This window comes from Coenobita brevimanus, chromosome 64, assembly GCF_032717465.1.
Source record: "Coenobita brevimanus isolate Jiangsu-jjx chromosome 64, ASM3271746v2, whole genome shotgun sequence".
NCBI classification, from domain to species: domain Eukaryota; kingdom Metazoa; phylum Arthropoda; class Malacostraca; order Decapoda; family Coenobitidae; genus Coenobita; species Coenobita brevimanus.
This window is the reverse complement of record NC_137017.1, coordinates 29,204,343-29,220,873: the sequence shown is the minus strand read 5'-3', so window position 1 is coordinate 29,220,873 and position 16,531 is coordinate 29,204,343. Positions and strand designations below refer to the sequence as shown.

Genomic DNA, 16,531 nt, shown 5'->3' with positions numbered 1-16,531 from the left:
CGTGTAACTATGAGGTTGTCTTGAGTTCCCAGAGTGATGACAACGTGGATGATAACTGCGGGATGCGCGGCTTTGTTGATGACAAGGACGGACTCATGGAAGAACTAGGATAAGGGAACAAGGTAGGGTATGCAAGGGTTGTGATGGCCGTCATGTAAGCTGTGTTGTGCGTTGTTACAGGAGTAAACTGCGAAAGGCGTAGCTGTAATGGCAGGAAAACGTTGGGAGTAACAAAATCCAATAGCACGGTGGGGAAGGTTTGTGGTTGTGCGTGTAGGATGTCTGAAAACCTGAGTATTAGCAACGACAATCTGAATGTAGACCGCATGATGCTTGCGGATGGTGCCAGACGTACGAGAACGAGGTGACCAATGCAAGGTCAGATGACTGGTGGCGGTGGAGGCGGTGGTTGTTGGCTGGGCGAAGAGTGCTTATGACTATGAGCAGCAGCAACGTGGGTATGGTTGTACAGTAGACTGCGGCAGGAGTGGCTGTAGTAATGGTAGATGCAATATTTGGGAACAAGTCGGCGAATACAAGGTGCAGAAGGAAGGTTGTGTTGGTGGTGATGCAGGCTGTGTAATACGTAGTTTAAGCAGTAATGGTTACAGTATGAACTTTGACTGGCGTGATAACACTGGTGACACGTGGATGCGGACGTGAGGTGGTGATTGTGGCCGTCGCAGAGATGCCAGTTTCCCTAAACACAACCAGTCCAGTTGCCGGATCCCACGAATACCATGAATTTTTCAGCCAAGCAGCACTCTCGCCATTTAATCCCATACACTGCAGACAAACAATAAATAAAAGATTTTGTCGCATTACGGAACAATCATTTCAAGAAAGCAATAACGCACCGATCCTCACCGAGTTTATAAGTCAACTGATGCGTGGCGAATGATTTGGTGACAACGAGCTGACGGGGGAAAGATTCGAGACTCCGAACATCAGCCTCCCGAGAGTGTTATGCTTCAGATTCTTACAGAGTGAAGCTGCATCCCGCGCTCTGTGGGATTTCTTGCCATCTTTATTCAGCTATTCGGTACTTCTGTAAGAACGAAAAAGAGTTGTCTTTAATGTTGCTGATGAATTACTACTGGTGCGTTTATCCTCGTTGTCGTCGAATGAGACCCTTTAGCCTGCTTGCAATGGTGTGCTATTTACTGTCGACATTTTTAATGCGGTTTAAATTGTCGGCACTCCACGATAAAAGGTTTCTGTTTCACGCTAGGCGGTGGACTTTCCCAGAGGCTTTCTAATACTTGAATTCTGACGATCCGATGAGATGGCGCAGGTTAGTTGAATGAGATAACATGGACTATGGAGGGCAGGACACAAGGAGTAGAGATGCAACAGTGTGTATATACCTCCCACATCCACCACCAACACCACTTTTTATAAATTCCACCCCACTCTGCCATTATCAAAGCGGTTCATTTTAACATACTGATTTGTTACGTGATACATAATAACTGAAACTCGTTCACGAAATGAGTCATATCTAAAGTGTAAAATGACACGAAGTAGCACACACAAAAACCATGAACATTCTAGCAATGTTCCATGTTGGACTGGCTCACTAGTTCGAATCTCTGAATGCTAAAGTGATTAAGAAACAGTCGCTAGACAGTCATCTAATGTGTGAGAGGAGTAAAGGTAGGAGCCATCACCCCTTCCCCCAACCACCCCGTCTCATCTCCACCACACAGACTACTACATAAATCAGTGTCGGGCCACTGCTTTTCTAATATTTGTTCTGTAGTCAAAGGTTTGAATTAGCAAACCCTCTAATGCGGAACATTACTGTACAACATATAAATTATGAATATGGTATTAGTACAATAATTGTCCCCCATTCCTATCAACATTCTTATGAAAATATGGGAGATTTTTGAAATCTTCTGTAGGAACATTAACTCTGGATGAACTTCTTAGCTTTTTGAAGCTTGTTATAAAAATATAAATATTTCACAATCAGTTCAGTACAGTGCAACTTAAAATTCTAGCAAACCCTCAAAAGTTTTTATTCAGCTCAGGAAAGCTCTTTCTGACTCAAGAGGTAAGCAGTGAGATTTTCTTCCTGCATTGTGTAATCCAAAAATCTGCCAGCCTTATAAAGCTGGCAGGAACACGCTGCCTACAAAACACAGAAATGGATAGCCTTCGTGCCCTACGCTGGTGGCCGGAGCTGCTATTTACGGTGCTGGCTGGAATAGACTCGGACAGATATGTTGCAACCCCTTGAAAGAGTATGCTCAACCTTTTCATGCTGATGATGTACTTTTCATATTTTTTCTTCCTACTCACAGATGGTTTTATTCAGCTTAGGAGAAAATTTTCGAACTGGAAATGGCTGGTATGACCGCTACTATTTCTTTTACTTAGGCACTCTCCCAAAATGAGTTAGAGTTAACAAGAATAAAGAAACGTCCTTGGGTTTAAGGGGTAACTTAGACTGATTCGACTAGCGCATTAAAACATTAATTACACCTCAGCTTTTTTGTTAATATTAATATAGGTATAGGGTGCAGACAGTTATGTAACGCGAAATATTCGTTTAACTTTAGCACTAATTCGCAAGGGCATCTTAGTTGTCCGGCGTGTACGGGTGGTGCTGGATTTTATTATCTTGACATCCTTGCGTGCGGCACGTAGTTTGACGTGTGTGTGTGTGTGTGTGTGTGGACGGAGAGGCTTCAGTTCAAACAAAGGGGGTTTATGCGTACACAGAACTGGAAAAATCGTTTTGTTTGTTTTTTTCAAATATTCGGGAAATAACGAGGCAGGGAGACGTGGAGGCTGTAAGTTCGGGAAACTGGGTGGAAGCGCATAAATGGGGAAAATTAAAGGATTAGATAAGACACCAAGACATTAGGAACTCTTAGGTGAATGCAGGTTGAGATGACAGTATAATGATATTCGTAATGCAAAACAATGAGGGAAATAGAGCGTGGTTGTAGAAAAAGTGGCACGAGTAATTTTACACTGGCGTGAACTGGCACCCATGGAGGGGAGGGGGTTCGTCAGTGGCGGTGTCCGAATCACGAGACGCTAATGAGCTGGTTCGCTGAAATGGCAACACTCGGGCAAACTAGAGCCCTCGTCACTGTCGTCATGGAATGGAGTAATTTTCACTTAACTCCGATTCGTGGGATTAAACTGGGTGTTGACAACATGTCTGGTCATACATCTATACTTGCATAATTATGACAACACCTCGTCATTCATACTGATAATATATGCGAGCACTGGGTGGTACATATGAATGCAAACAAAACAACCTTCAGTCGCACCTGCACGCTCTTATTACACCTCCAATTAAATATGACCACTCATTACATACAGTACATCCATATCCAGTTTTTATTCGGCCAGCATAAGAAGGGTTACTTCTGGCAATTAATTTCCCCCCGATGAGATGGTCCGACTCTGTATCTGTCCTTGTGTGAACTGAAGTAAATATTGTTGCGGTTACAGTAAAGTGAGTATATAATGTTAGTCTATGCTATGCTTAAAAGCTATTGCACAACCAGGGAGGGGGTGGGGAAGAGATAGAGGACGACTGGTGGCTGAAACACAAATTGATGGATAACCAAGTATATTTGCATCACTGTGTAAGGTATCAGTGAATTCAAGACAAATCATGGAAATAAGCTTCTAATGCAGTCATACGAGGGATGGGCGTTACTGTACTGATCCCATTGAACACAAGGAAGGTAGTAATAGCAACTCCACAAAAACTGAGTTGCTACACCACCGTGGCTGACTCGCTTCCTACAATTTCACCATAATGACGATACCCTATCCTCATTTTCTCGGGGATACAGTATCCTCTTACTTAGGGGTAAGGACGCAATTCTGGTCTGGCGATTCTGCAAAAAGACGGTGAGCATGTGTCTACGAAATGGCAAAGGCTTGCTATTCCAGTTGCAGGAACTCCCGCAGCTTATTTTAAATGCCCCCACAGTGAAGTGATTGGCCGACAAGTTCTTGCTGGGGTCTGTCTGTGGAGCTTGCTTGATTGATATTACTTATGAACGGTTTGTTTTCGTCTGACGGAACTGGACTACTCCCACAACTCTGATACTAAATAGGGGTTGCGTGAAGTTCAGCAGGCCTTAGTCATCAGGTAGAAATGAGTCTCCTTGGTTACTAGTAGATTCTTTACACTCTGACTACATGTGTCCATCAGCAAAACTGAAAAAGGGTTACGCATCTTTGCCAAGTGAAAACAGTCCAATTATAGGCACTGCCTTTTGGCGGCTAATAGGGAGAGGGGAGTTAAAAGAATAGTTATAGAAGCAGCGCTCATAATAATAGCAGAATCGGTCAGACTGAAGGCCAGAGCCTGTGAGTGTTCCACATCCTTCTCGCTGGGACAGATTTGCCAGGGGTAGGAAAGGAGGTAAATGTATCGAAGCCACGTCACTGCCTGAGAGCGACCAGCAGGGCTACTTCCTCTTCTATCGCGTGCTCCTGCCCTTCGTTTCTGTCAGTCTGTATGCAGTCAGATGTTAATTATCATCAAATAAATAGCCTACATAAGAGAATACAGCCTCGGGAGCCCCGGCAGCCCCAACGCCCAGCTCTGCCCCACCACCCACCCCGGCCCATCTTGGCCCGTGAGTGACAGGCAGGGCAGCTGCTGCTATATACGTCCGTCATGTAGATGGACGTGGATTCAATTTTCGGCTGATATAGCTCCGATTTTTCACGAACGAGGCTGTGTTTTCCATTTACTCTTAGTGTTATGCTTCTGCTTGCTCGGGTCGTAAACAACTTTTATGCAAGCGGTTATATATATTATGGAATTATAATTAGTGCTTTATTAATTCAAAATTTCCGGGAAGAAAGCTACATTTTCCTTGCAAACACATCACCTCTGTTCATTCATTAAATCGTCATTTTGGTAGTTTTGTTCTGCGACTAACTAAATCTAGTTAATAATAATTGCCTTAAAAATACAATGGCTCGACCATGCATGAAGCTGCACATTTTACGCACCCCATATTATTCAGTAACAGGCAGCTTTAGCAGTATACAGAGAGGAGTATGAATGTACTTGTAAATACAGGTATGTGCTCGGAATATGACACTAGCCCTAAAGCTTATTAAGTTGGCTGTGGTTTACTGAAACGTTGTGCAATGTGGAAGCTTATGGGAGAATGTTTCCTTATTTGCCAATACTGAAAGAGAGAGAGAGAGAGAGAGAGAGAGAGAGAGAGAGAGAGAGAGAGAGAGAGAGAGAGAGAGAGCATGGTGGAGTTTGAGTGAGGTGGTCGAGTACAGGTCCTTTCTCTTCGTGTTGGCAGCACCCATCTCACTCATCACTGGCCTTATCACTGCTGCCTTCTTGGCCACCGTCACTACTGTCGGGGGCTAGGTCAAGAGAATTATTAATTCTCTTGACCTAGGTCGGGGGTATATTGACTTCCCATCTTCCTCGCGACACCTCACACCCCCCCTTAACACCTTCCCCCGTCTCCTCTCCTCCTCCCTCTTGCACCTCCCCCCTCAATCCTGCCCCCTCCCCTTCTATTCTTCCTCCTGTTTCCTGTTAGTCCCCTCATCCCCCCTCCCCCCACACACTGCGCTCTCAACCCTGCACTTCCATTTACTGCTTCAGCTCCCTTTCCCTCAGTCTTTCTCCACCCCTGCCTCCTTCCTTCAGTTCCTCATTCCTTACCTTTTCTTTCTTACAAACCTTTACCTTAGTCCTACATAAACTACTCCCCTTTAACCCTTTCCATTAAACCCACTTCCCACTGAATCCCACAACCTCTTTCCCCCTTTACTATTCCCTACCATTAATCTATCCCCGCCCCTCCTCTTCACTCAGCTCCCCATTCTCCCCTCAGCTCTCTTCTCACCAGCCCTTACTATTTTCTCAACCCCCTCCCTCCAACCCACTCTCCCTCCCCTCCCTCTTCCTCCTCAACCCTTCCGGCGCGCCACATGAGGTGAGGTGAAGATCGTTGTGATGATAGTTGTAATGGAGGTGATAAAGGAGAAAGAAATGATGGGAATCATGAAAGCGAAGGAGGGCAGAAAAGACAATAAGGTGTGTATTGATTGTGTGTGGGGGGTGGAGGAGGGGGAGGAGGCTTGTCGGGGGTTGTAATCGAAGGGGGACAGAAAAGACTAAATTTATGTCTTATCCCTCACTCTCTAGTGTATACATATATATATATATATATATATATATATATATATATATATATATATGTATAAAATTGTGTGTAGACATGTACGTATGTATCTATAGGTATGGTAAGGTGGTATGGTATGTATGTACGTATGGATGTACGGTATATACAGGGCATATAGTAAAATACCTGTAATGGAACAGCAAAAAAACAAAAGAAGTTCTATACCGTGAGAGAAAAATGTAAACTTAGTCAACAAAATATCAAGCCCCGCAGCAATAAATCCAATGGAAACTGCTACTGCTGTATTTCTCAGAATTATAAAGTGGAGAATATTCAGCGTCGTATATTTGCCAAGAATTGTTGTACCATTACTCGTGGGGTGTATACGTAACCCTGAACTTCCCTGCGTAGCTCAGCCTCTAACTCCTTTTTCAACTCAAGGATGAGAAGTTGGCGGTACTAAGGTCGAGTTTTTTACGAGCAGGGCGGAAGAGGAGGCAGGCCTATATACATTACCATTATGAGGCTCACAACCACGCCACATCACGCCACCTCGAGGAAGATCAAGACTACACTCCCAATTTCTGATCTCGGTTTGGCTCTACCCCTAACCCGATATTAATATCTGTATGGCTATATCTTTATTTACAGTTGTCTATGTATCTATCCATCTATAGCTTCAAGACACTTTTGGGGGCAATTTTGAGTACCGTACCGGTAATAATTGGTATATAAACTAATAATTACTGATGACCTTATATAAGCGAAAATGGTCCCCCTTATAACGCACCCGTATGGTCATTGGTAACAGTCGCTTTGTAACGGCTAATAATTAGACCTATATTGATATACCATTTTTTCAAAACAAAGTTAGACCAAGCATAATCTAAAGTTTGTTACACACACACACACACACGCAGACACACACACACACACAGGGCACAGTGCATCAGGCTATTGTACAGTAAAATAGCCTGCTGAAGTATGACTAGGGCGACTATGCTGCTAGTGGTAGAATACTCGAACTGAAAATTACTGGCCGTATCTTGTCCCCAGTCGTTCGAATCTTCCAGTGGTGACTTTTCTTTTCAGCATTTACAAGCTGCCAGGTCAAACTTTTACCACAGTAGCCAAACACAGTGACTTTAGGTCTCATATTGGGTTATTATGGGATCGACGTAAGTTGTCAATAAAATATGCTATCTGTAATCTTGTGATGATGATGATGATGATGATGATGATGGAAGAATAATGTTCATTACAGCATTTTTGTAAGTAGTTGTTTAAATTTATATCTCTGAATATAACTTACACGCTTATAAATATTAAAATAATACAAAATCAGTGGCTTTGCTAAGTACAAAGTCCTTGCGCAGACCAGAGCTAAGCCACTGCGAGCGGAGTTATACAACAAAAGAGTCCTTGAAAAATATGAGTCCAGTTGAAGAGTAAGCGATACATTGAATGTTTTATTTACAAACACTCCCTATTTACCATTAAGTACAAGCAGCAGTGCCAGGAAACAATATCGCTCCAGTATTTCTTTCCTTTTTTTTGTTGCATTTCTTGCAGCGTTCTCTTTTCTTGTTTAGCAGAAAGTACCATTTTTATTTACATATTGTTCGACGTGAGCTGTGGTTTTGTGCTCTTGCTTGCAACTTCACTTTTTTTTGTATCTTGTTCTTTCGTGTTTCAGAATTTGGATAACTTTATTCTGTTTTCGTGTAATGTGTTTCTTGGGTCAAACCGAAATCCTCCTGTTGTCTCTAGTATTTCTACCATATGGTTGTTGTAAAGAAAAAAAAGTGCAGTACTTCCTGTTGTCTCATAGTCTGGGTAAAATTAAAAGACAAATCTTTGAAGTTCTGCACCATACAGTTCACATTTAACATGGTATTTACATTTCCGTCTTCTAGAGATAACATGTCTTGTTATGTATAAAGAGTTACTGAAGCCAATGAACTGTTGTAATTTGCCTCAGTACTGTACTGTTTTTCAACGGTTTCCATTGTCTGTTGATTTGATTTCATCCAAAGGAACTGGAGCACTTTTAAATCTTGAGTATTAAGTCTGGCTGCATCACATTCAATGAGTCTGAGTCTTAGTCAGGAACGAGTCTCCATGTTTACAAGCGAAAACGATCATCCAATCAAATGAGCTTAAGAGGGTTAGGGGTCTTTGTTAGGTTAAGGTAAAAGCGCTATAATCATGACAGTGTGTCTTTTTTTTTTTTATGTACGTGTCCTTATCCTTTAACTGTGTCTATAATCATGACAGCGCGTCCTTCTTACGTTCGTGTCCTTCTGTTGTGTCTATAAGTAATCATGACAGTGTGTTCTTTTGACATGCATGACTTAATAATGCGTATGTCCACAGACCCTCCGGAATGTACCGGTGACGGGCGGGAGAAGACGCAGGGGGCGGCGAGGGGGTCCACAGCGGCGGTCAAGTGCCAGGTGGTAGCCGAACCCGCTGACGGCATTACCTGGACGTGGATCAGGAAGCGGCTGGACGGCAGCGAGGAGGAACTGCCTCAGGAGAACGTCAGAAACAACGGCCTCACCTCCAGCGTCCTCGTCACGCCTCACATGCCCGAAGACTACGGCCGCTTCCTCTGCCGAGCCACTAACTCTGTAGGGCGACAGGCGACGGCGTGTGTGGTGAACCTGGTACCTGCTGGACCGCCCGATACGCCCACAAACTGCTCAGTCACCCCCGCCGAACCAGCCTCGGCACAGCCAAACACTGCCTCCCTCAAAATCATCTGCCTGGCTGGGTTTGACGGCGGCCTCCCCCAGAAGTTCACGCTGGAGACTTGGCAGGACGGTGACCTGGCCGCCAATATGACCAAGTGAGTCTTGGGATGCCAGTAAGGCCCAACCATGCCAATAGACTGTGTTTAAATATATCCCCATAGGTAAAATCAGAGTCGTTTTTTGGACTTGTAAAGAATGTTCAGGTAAATAACAAACGCTGCCTGTTTAACAGTAAAGCGAATATACAGTGTGTGGGTATAGAGGTCATGATGAGATTACTGTCTTTAGGAAATAATATTTGCAAACTCTTAGTTCACCGGGACTGTCAGTTCTTCGTCATGCTGAGGAATTTGATGTAATAAAAAATTAAAAAGCAATTCAGTGCAAACTCTTGTGCATGGAGGTGGGAGATAATGCTGGATAATGTCAATCTTGCACAAACACTTTTTGAACATTTACACTGTGAGGTCGAGCATTATCAGAAACATCTCAGTTCGCCATTGCTTTTATGCACAAGACAGCTGTCCTTGATGAATGCACTTTTCTTATACGAGTAAGTGTAATCAAGCTGGTACGTGATCACTAGCCTTTCTAGCCTATTTGGCAGAGAGATAAAATTCCGTTTATTGCTGTGGATGTGGTCAGAGGATGATGGCGTCACATGGTCAGACAAATCTTCAACTTAGCCGACACATGACCACAAGCATGACGCCTGTGGGTTATGTTTTGACTTTTTTTTTTTTTTTTTTGCTCACCAATTTAGCATGATGCTTCTGTGTCATAATTAAGCTGTCTCTACCGGTACTCACCAGTGTAACTGACACATGATTCACAAGCACGATGTATATGTGTGCTATATTAATGTTCTTTACTCACTTACCCATATAAGCCAAACTTAACTATGACTAATAATGCCTTACTAAACCCTGTTATGACAATGATTAACTTACATATTTAATTCTGGTTAACTTCACACAATTCTATTAAGCTTCGAGGTGATTTTTAGTCTTTCACAAGTCTTATGATGTCTCGCCAGTATAACCGTTTTAGGACGTGGAATGTCTTAATGATTTCATTCTGTCAAACACAAAACGATTCTAGTCACAGCACGATTAACTTTCTTTTCTTCTAAGGATAACAGTTAAGTCCAGTAAATCTTGGCGGTTAAGGGACTCCCTAGCATGTTGTCCTTATTTATTTCTGCATGTGGGCACGTTAGTTTTCCATTGTATGCGGCTCAGGCAATCCACGTTGAGATTGAAAACATAAGAGTATCTCAAAGTAGAATATTAATGAGTTGTTTGCAAAATAAATGGTTAAGGATGTCGTGGTAGAGAGCGTACTAAACTGAGAAGAATAAGATTCGTAGTCTGGTGGCTTTAGGAATTTCTAGCATCTGTCCCATACCAAATTATTTAAATGTGTTACCATTCATATTCGCGTCTGTGATTCTTATGCCGACTATGCCTATGTTATAAAGGTATAAGTGATAAGTAACAAAATACTAAGGTACACTCTGCAAAACACATCGCTAAGGAAGAGGTGTTATAAGAGACTACAGCAGGAAATCTATAAGCCTGACCTACCGTGACCTATGATAACGTGACGACCTAAACTAACTTAACCTAGCATAACGTGTCTTTTTAACCTACCCTAACGTAGTCCAACGTAACCTCACCTGAGCCAGTTTTACACTATATCCTGTTTTGTGTGTGGTAGCTTGGTGCCGGAGTGGGCGGTGGCAGGGCTGAGGGCGGGTGTGGGAGTCACGTTAAGGGTGGCCGCCTACAACGCCAGGGGCAGGAGTGACGCCATCAGGTTCGAGGTCCACACAGCCAGCGCCCAGCAGCAAGCAGCCCCAGGTACTGTGGTAGAAGGGTAGTGTGGTGGTAGTGGTGATAGTGTGGTGTTGTGGTAAGGTGGTGATGGTGTGGTGGAGGGTGGTGTGGTGATGGTGTTGTGGTAGTGATATAGTGGGGGTATGTGTGGAAGTCAATTATTTAATCGTTTATTTCGTGGTTGGCTGTAAAACTGTCCAAAACCAAAATGATCGAGCTTTATGACGAAGATTGGTCAGATACATCGACCTCATATAGAAGTGGTAGTGGTGGTGGTAGTCAGTCACTCAGTCACACCTTCGTTTCCGTTGTAGTCTTGAGGGTCAGTCAGTGAATCCGTCATTCCTTCATTTGATGGTGGTGATGGTGATGGAGGTAAGGGGAATGGTGGTGGCAGTGGGGATGGGATGAAGGTATTGGTAATGGTGGTGGTGGTGATACTTAAGCTTCTACCATTAGCTTTATTTCGTAATGTACACCCAACAAAAAAAAATATCGTTACCTCTGGGTGCGATGAACTCTGAAATTATTTGTAAAAGTGAAATAGTGTTCATTTGGTACTGGTAGTAGTTCAGAACCCTTGGTCCTTATGTCATATTGTATCACATCACAAGAGTAACGATTATTTTTTTTGTGGGTGAACGTAATTCTCTTCGACGAGGAGAGTATGTTTTCACCTTTTTTTTTTAATTTTATGGTTAGCAGAATTACTCAGAGATTTGGACCAAATTTGGTGCATGGAACAATCGAATAATTTGGGGGACCGATCCGGATCGTATTAAAGATTCTGGATCCGGAAAACATTTTTTTTGTGAAACCCTAATCACTGATGAGAAAATCAAACCCATTATGAAGGGTGGTTTGGAAATCATGTTCCCCTTGTCGGAGATATGCGTTCCACTGAGTACCCCTCTAGTTATGGAAATGGTGATAGTGGTAATGATTAATATAATGGTGGTAGCGACGGTGGTAATGATACTGCTTGTGGTAGTAGTCGGTCAGTTTATCATTTAACTTTTGTTCCGAATTATTTTAACACATATCACTAATTCGGTAAAATTTATTACAACCATATAGTAGCTATATTAAATAAATGGCATCACTGGTAGTGGTAGGGAATAATAACGACCTCCGCTCATGTGGGACAACGACCTATGGGGAACATTGTATACTGTTACAGGAGCGATGGTGGTGGATGAAGTAGTGATGGTTGTAGGGGTGAGTGTGGTGGTACTGGTAGCAGCAGCAGTTGTAGTGCTGGTGGTGATAACGGTAATGATAGTGGCAGTGATGATACAACTGAGGCAAAAGAAACATACGTGTAATACTCCATTTCCTTGTTCGGATAATGTTTCCCCAGGAAAAAAAACAAGATGTCATATTACTTACAGTTGAAGAATCACTTTTTTGTATTTCCTGGGTGTTGAGTAACTGTAGACCCTATTCTAAAGGAGAAGAAAGACTACTCGTATACCCTTTTTGCTCTAACTTGGCCCAGACATTCGTCCCTTTGCTGCTTATTTCACGTAGCTCAGTGACAGAAAAAGACAGCACTACTACTTAACATCTTTTTCATAACCCTTCTTCGTGACTAGCCTCAAAGTTTATTATTATTGTTAAAACTCAGCATTCAAGATGGTGAGATAGCAAATTTAAGATGGGTTAGAGTAAACGGAGTATAGTATCTGTGCTCTCTTTGTAGTTGTAAATCTTCAAGGTGATGAAGAATGGTTCTAGTGGGTTGAATATAAAGTAATGATGAATTAAATACCGGACCTTCTCGAGTTAAGAAGCTGCACTTAACCTCTGCGTATTATTATTATTAGTAGAAAGTGTTTATTTCATTATTAGGCCTATTTATGTGTTAGTATTTGTTCTTCACTCGATACATAGGTTAGAAAAAAATACATGATGATTATGATGATGATTATGATGAGGGTGATAATAATGTTTCGACTTCCAAGCAACAGACATTTCATTTCATTCAAACGAATGCTCAACGTATGCTTCATGAGTAAGTTTCCTTGTCTTTTGCATGTGGTGCTGCAGACTCCAAGTGGGGGTTCCTGGGAGTGCCGCCATTGCTGGGTGCCATAGTGGGTGTGGGCGGGGTACTACTCATAATACTAGTGGCGGGCATCATCATTGCTAAGTACAACCGCCGTGCTCCCCCGCCCACACACGTCCATACTCTCATCATGACACCCACACGCCCGGACCCCGACACCTACGACCCCGACGTGGTGTCCTCCCTCCGCTGCCACACCGATAACCTGGACGTGGTGCCGCGCAAGGACTCCACGCAAAAAGCCTCCAGTGGCAAGGTTCAGGCGCAGGGGCAGGCCGCTGTACACACGCAGGCACAGGAACAAGGGGCAGGGTGCGGCTACGACAGGAGGCACGGCCATAAACACGGCTCCTTCAGTCGCAAGTTTTGTCTTCACAGACAGGTGAAGTGAATTATATTCGTTTCACACACACACAATATATATATATATATATATATATATATATATATATATATATATATATATATATATATATATATATATATATATATATCATCATCATCATCAGCCGTTTGCGAATCCACTGCAGGACCGGCCTATCCCGACCGAAGTAGGGACGATACAGCCAATGTATCTCTATCAAGTGGCTTGAGCTGTCTGGTAGAGATTGTATGTAGAGTGAGAAGTGCTTGTAAGTGTGATTGTAGTGTTAGAATGGCTTTGGATGTGTGTGTTGTCTGTGAACCAAGTGTAGATATATATATATATATATATATATATATATATATATATATATATATATATATATATATATGGAGCCTCTGTGGTACAGTGGTACTGTAGAGTGTGCGTTTCGTGCACGGGTGAGCCAGGGTTCGCGCCCCGCCAGGGTAATAAACTTTGGGAGTGTTCACTCGGCCACGTACTGCATTGGCGGACACAAGGGGTGCTGTGGTTGAACCAGTGCTGCGTACTATAAAGTATGCTTTCACCCAGTCGACTTGCGCGGGCCGATTACACTTGATTCACAGACTACACACACATCCAAAGCCACTCCAACACTATAATTACACTTTCAAGCACTTCTAACCCTACATACAATCTCTACTAGACAGCCTGAGCCACATGGTAAAGATTCATTGGCTGTATCGGCCTGACTTCGGTCGGGATAGGCCGGTCCTGCAGTGGATACTCAAACGGCTGATGATGATGATGATGATGATATATATATGGGGTCGAAAAAGAAAACCAAGACACCAAAGTACAAAATGCTGTGAGCCATCCATCTATTGCAGTGTTTCTTAAAGTGTTGTCTGCGGACCCCCAGGGGTTCGTGGAACGTTCCAAGGGGTCCACAAGCTAATTTGAGTGTCAGATAAAACATATAATATTATCTGGAAACAATTTAACGACTCTGTAGAATGCAGTTGTATTTGTGATTTGGCAACTTTGTACTAGCTGCTGCCTGGCTGAGGTCCCGCCGCAAGCCACAGTGAGCCTACAAACACCTTTATACTCAAGAGGTAGGGTAGGAGGGAAATCTACTCGTAATTAAGGGTCCGCCACATGATTAGTTTTAATAAAGGGGGTCCGCTGCACGAGAAAGTTTAAGAACCATTGATCTATTGATTATAATTCACGTCTACGAAATTCGTGGCTCCATCCTGCGGGCAAGAATCATCTATACAGTGTATTTCATAAATTTAAGTAGCTCTTGGAACCCATATGGGTTACAAATTTCCGTCGATTGTCAGATCGAATCAGAAGTTGCAACCATTGTTCTCTGGACCTCAGAAATTAAAATTTGAACTACAGTATGTCACGCATGCTGAGATCAGTGATTATGATTTTCACTATTTATATAGCATTCATCTCTGAATATTACTGATATTTTCCCATCTACTTCGCATAATTGGGTAACGTAACATATGAAGACGTTTTAACGAAATATTAATATAATTTTATATTTCCAGGAGAGTCCCTTCCCAGTATCTGAGAGTGGGGATTCGGAAGACTCTGACTCTGATTCTACCTTCATCGACCTGACCGCTGCTGGGCGAGCCGCGTCAGTCTTCCCGCCAGCCGGACGACACAGCCACTCCCTGCCACGGCCTGCCAAGAGAGGGGAACTGCAGCACATGACGGCAGCGTCCCTGGATCTTCAACTGAGGGCGTGCCAAACGTCCCAGATCGTGACTACTCGTGACGGTATGATACACAGAATCCCCTGCATGTACAGAAATCCACGGCGACCCTTACCAGCATCCACTGAAGAACTGAGGCAACTGACATCTTCAGCTGAGGAGTTACATCCACTCTTATTCTCAAGAGACATCAGACACCTTCTCTCCTCCGCTGACCTGCACCACCTATCGTTTTCTGGCACTGAGCTGAGGATGATACCCCCAACAGGAACTTGGCCACCGCTTGTGTCTTCTTCAGGAGAATTACGATTCCCTCTTACTTCGTCCGGAACTCTACAATCACTTAACACAGAGGAACTTAGGCTCATGCCCTCGTCCTCAGGATCTTCTCCCTGGGATGCACAAACTACTCCAACCTTTAACAGGCTCCCCCCTACTCATCCGGCGCAAGCCTTACCACAAACTACTGTAGTTTCACCAAATATACCTCAAACACAAACTCAGCAACTACCAGCACAATCACCCTCTCAGCATCTACAGTCTCAGCCAGCCTGCGTAGAACTCCATTCTCAATGTGTGGATGCTCAACCCCAGCCTTACAGCTCAGAACCACAAACATGTAGAAATATCCATCCACACATGTCCTACGCCAGTGCCCAACAACCCCCACACTACACAGAGGCACAGCAAAGACACCACTGCGCAGACTCCCAGCAATGGCACACCTGCACAAGTCACAGTTCCCAGGCATATTGTCAAGTGATGCAGCAGCAACAGCAGCAGCAACAACAGCAACAGCAGCAGCTAGCTCATACACAAGCTCCACAATCAGTGTCAGAGGAGCCACTGCCACATCCGTCTTCTATAGGCTCTTGTGAGCCACAAGTATCACTGAGGGAGCTGCAGCCTCCTCCACCGAGGCCTGGTGGGGAGATAGAGCCTTTACTGTCTATTATTGAGCTCCAGCCACCTCCGTCCTTCAGAGAGCCAGAAATTCCATCTGAGACACGCAAAATCTCAGCAACAGATCCAGGTATTCGAGGGCAGCAAAATCAAGCCGCACCAACTTCAACTGCATCCCGTCCGGCACCGGAGGGTAGGATGGAATCCGTCGAACATATGGGCGAGAGGGCGCATATCTCAAAGCAAAATATTTATGATCTAAACATGGAAGTTCCTCGACAATCAGTGATTGCTCATCGTGATGCATTTTCTGAACAAAAACATGCAGGTGATCCTAAAGCAACAAACATCGGAGCCACAATAAGAAAAGAGTCGAAGAAAAAGGGTAAGCAGGTCACCTTCAGCGACGAAGAAAATGTGGAAAGACCTGTGGTGGCAAGAGTGCCGGCCAAGTCCGAGGCTGGCAAGAGCGAGAAACGATGTGGTCAGTTGTTTTCCAATATTGATTTGTCGTCCCCGAGCAGAGCACAAGGCCAACCAACGGAGGAGGCCTGTGAAGCTGCGTTAGGTTCGCCCAGGACAGGAGTAAATATCAGAAGCCCTCAGAAATATAATGCAGAACAACGCAGTTCTCCAAGAAGTGGTTTGGCAACTGAACAAAGAAATTTTAGTAGAGAAGTAAACACGGCGAGTCCATCAAGGGGCTCGTCCCAGTCTTCTCCCGTCACATGA

General features: G+C 43.8%; 1 protein-coding gene across 1 annotated transcript in view; it reads left to right on the top strand.

The window, feature by feature from the left end:
- The window catches only part of LOC145404722 (uncharacterized), a 385,254-nt gene extending 368,723 nt beyond the window's left edge, over positions 1-16,531 (top strand). The window contains exons 10-13 of the mRNA XM_080276272.1: positions 8,526-9,000; positions 10,625-10,767; positions 12,793-13,193; positions 14,726-16,531. Coding sequence (XP_080132398.1) covers positions 8,526-9,000; positions 10,625-10,767; positions 12,793-13,193; positions 14,726-16,531 — 2,825 coding nt within the window. The remainder of the gene's footprint in view (positions 1-8,525; positions 9,001-10,624; positions 10,768-12,792; positions 13,194-14,725) is intronic.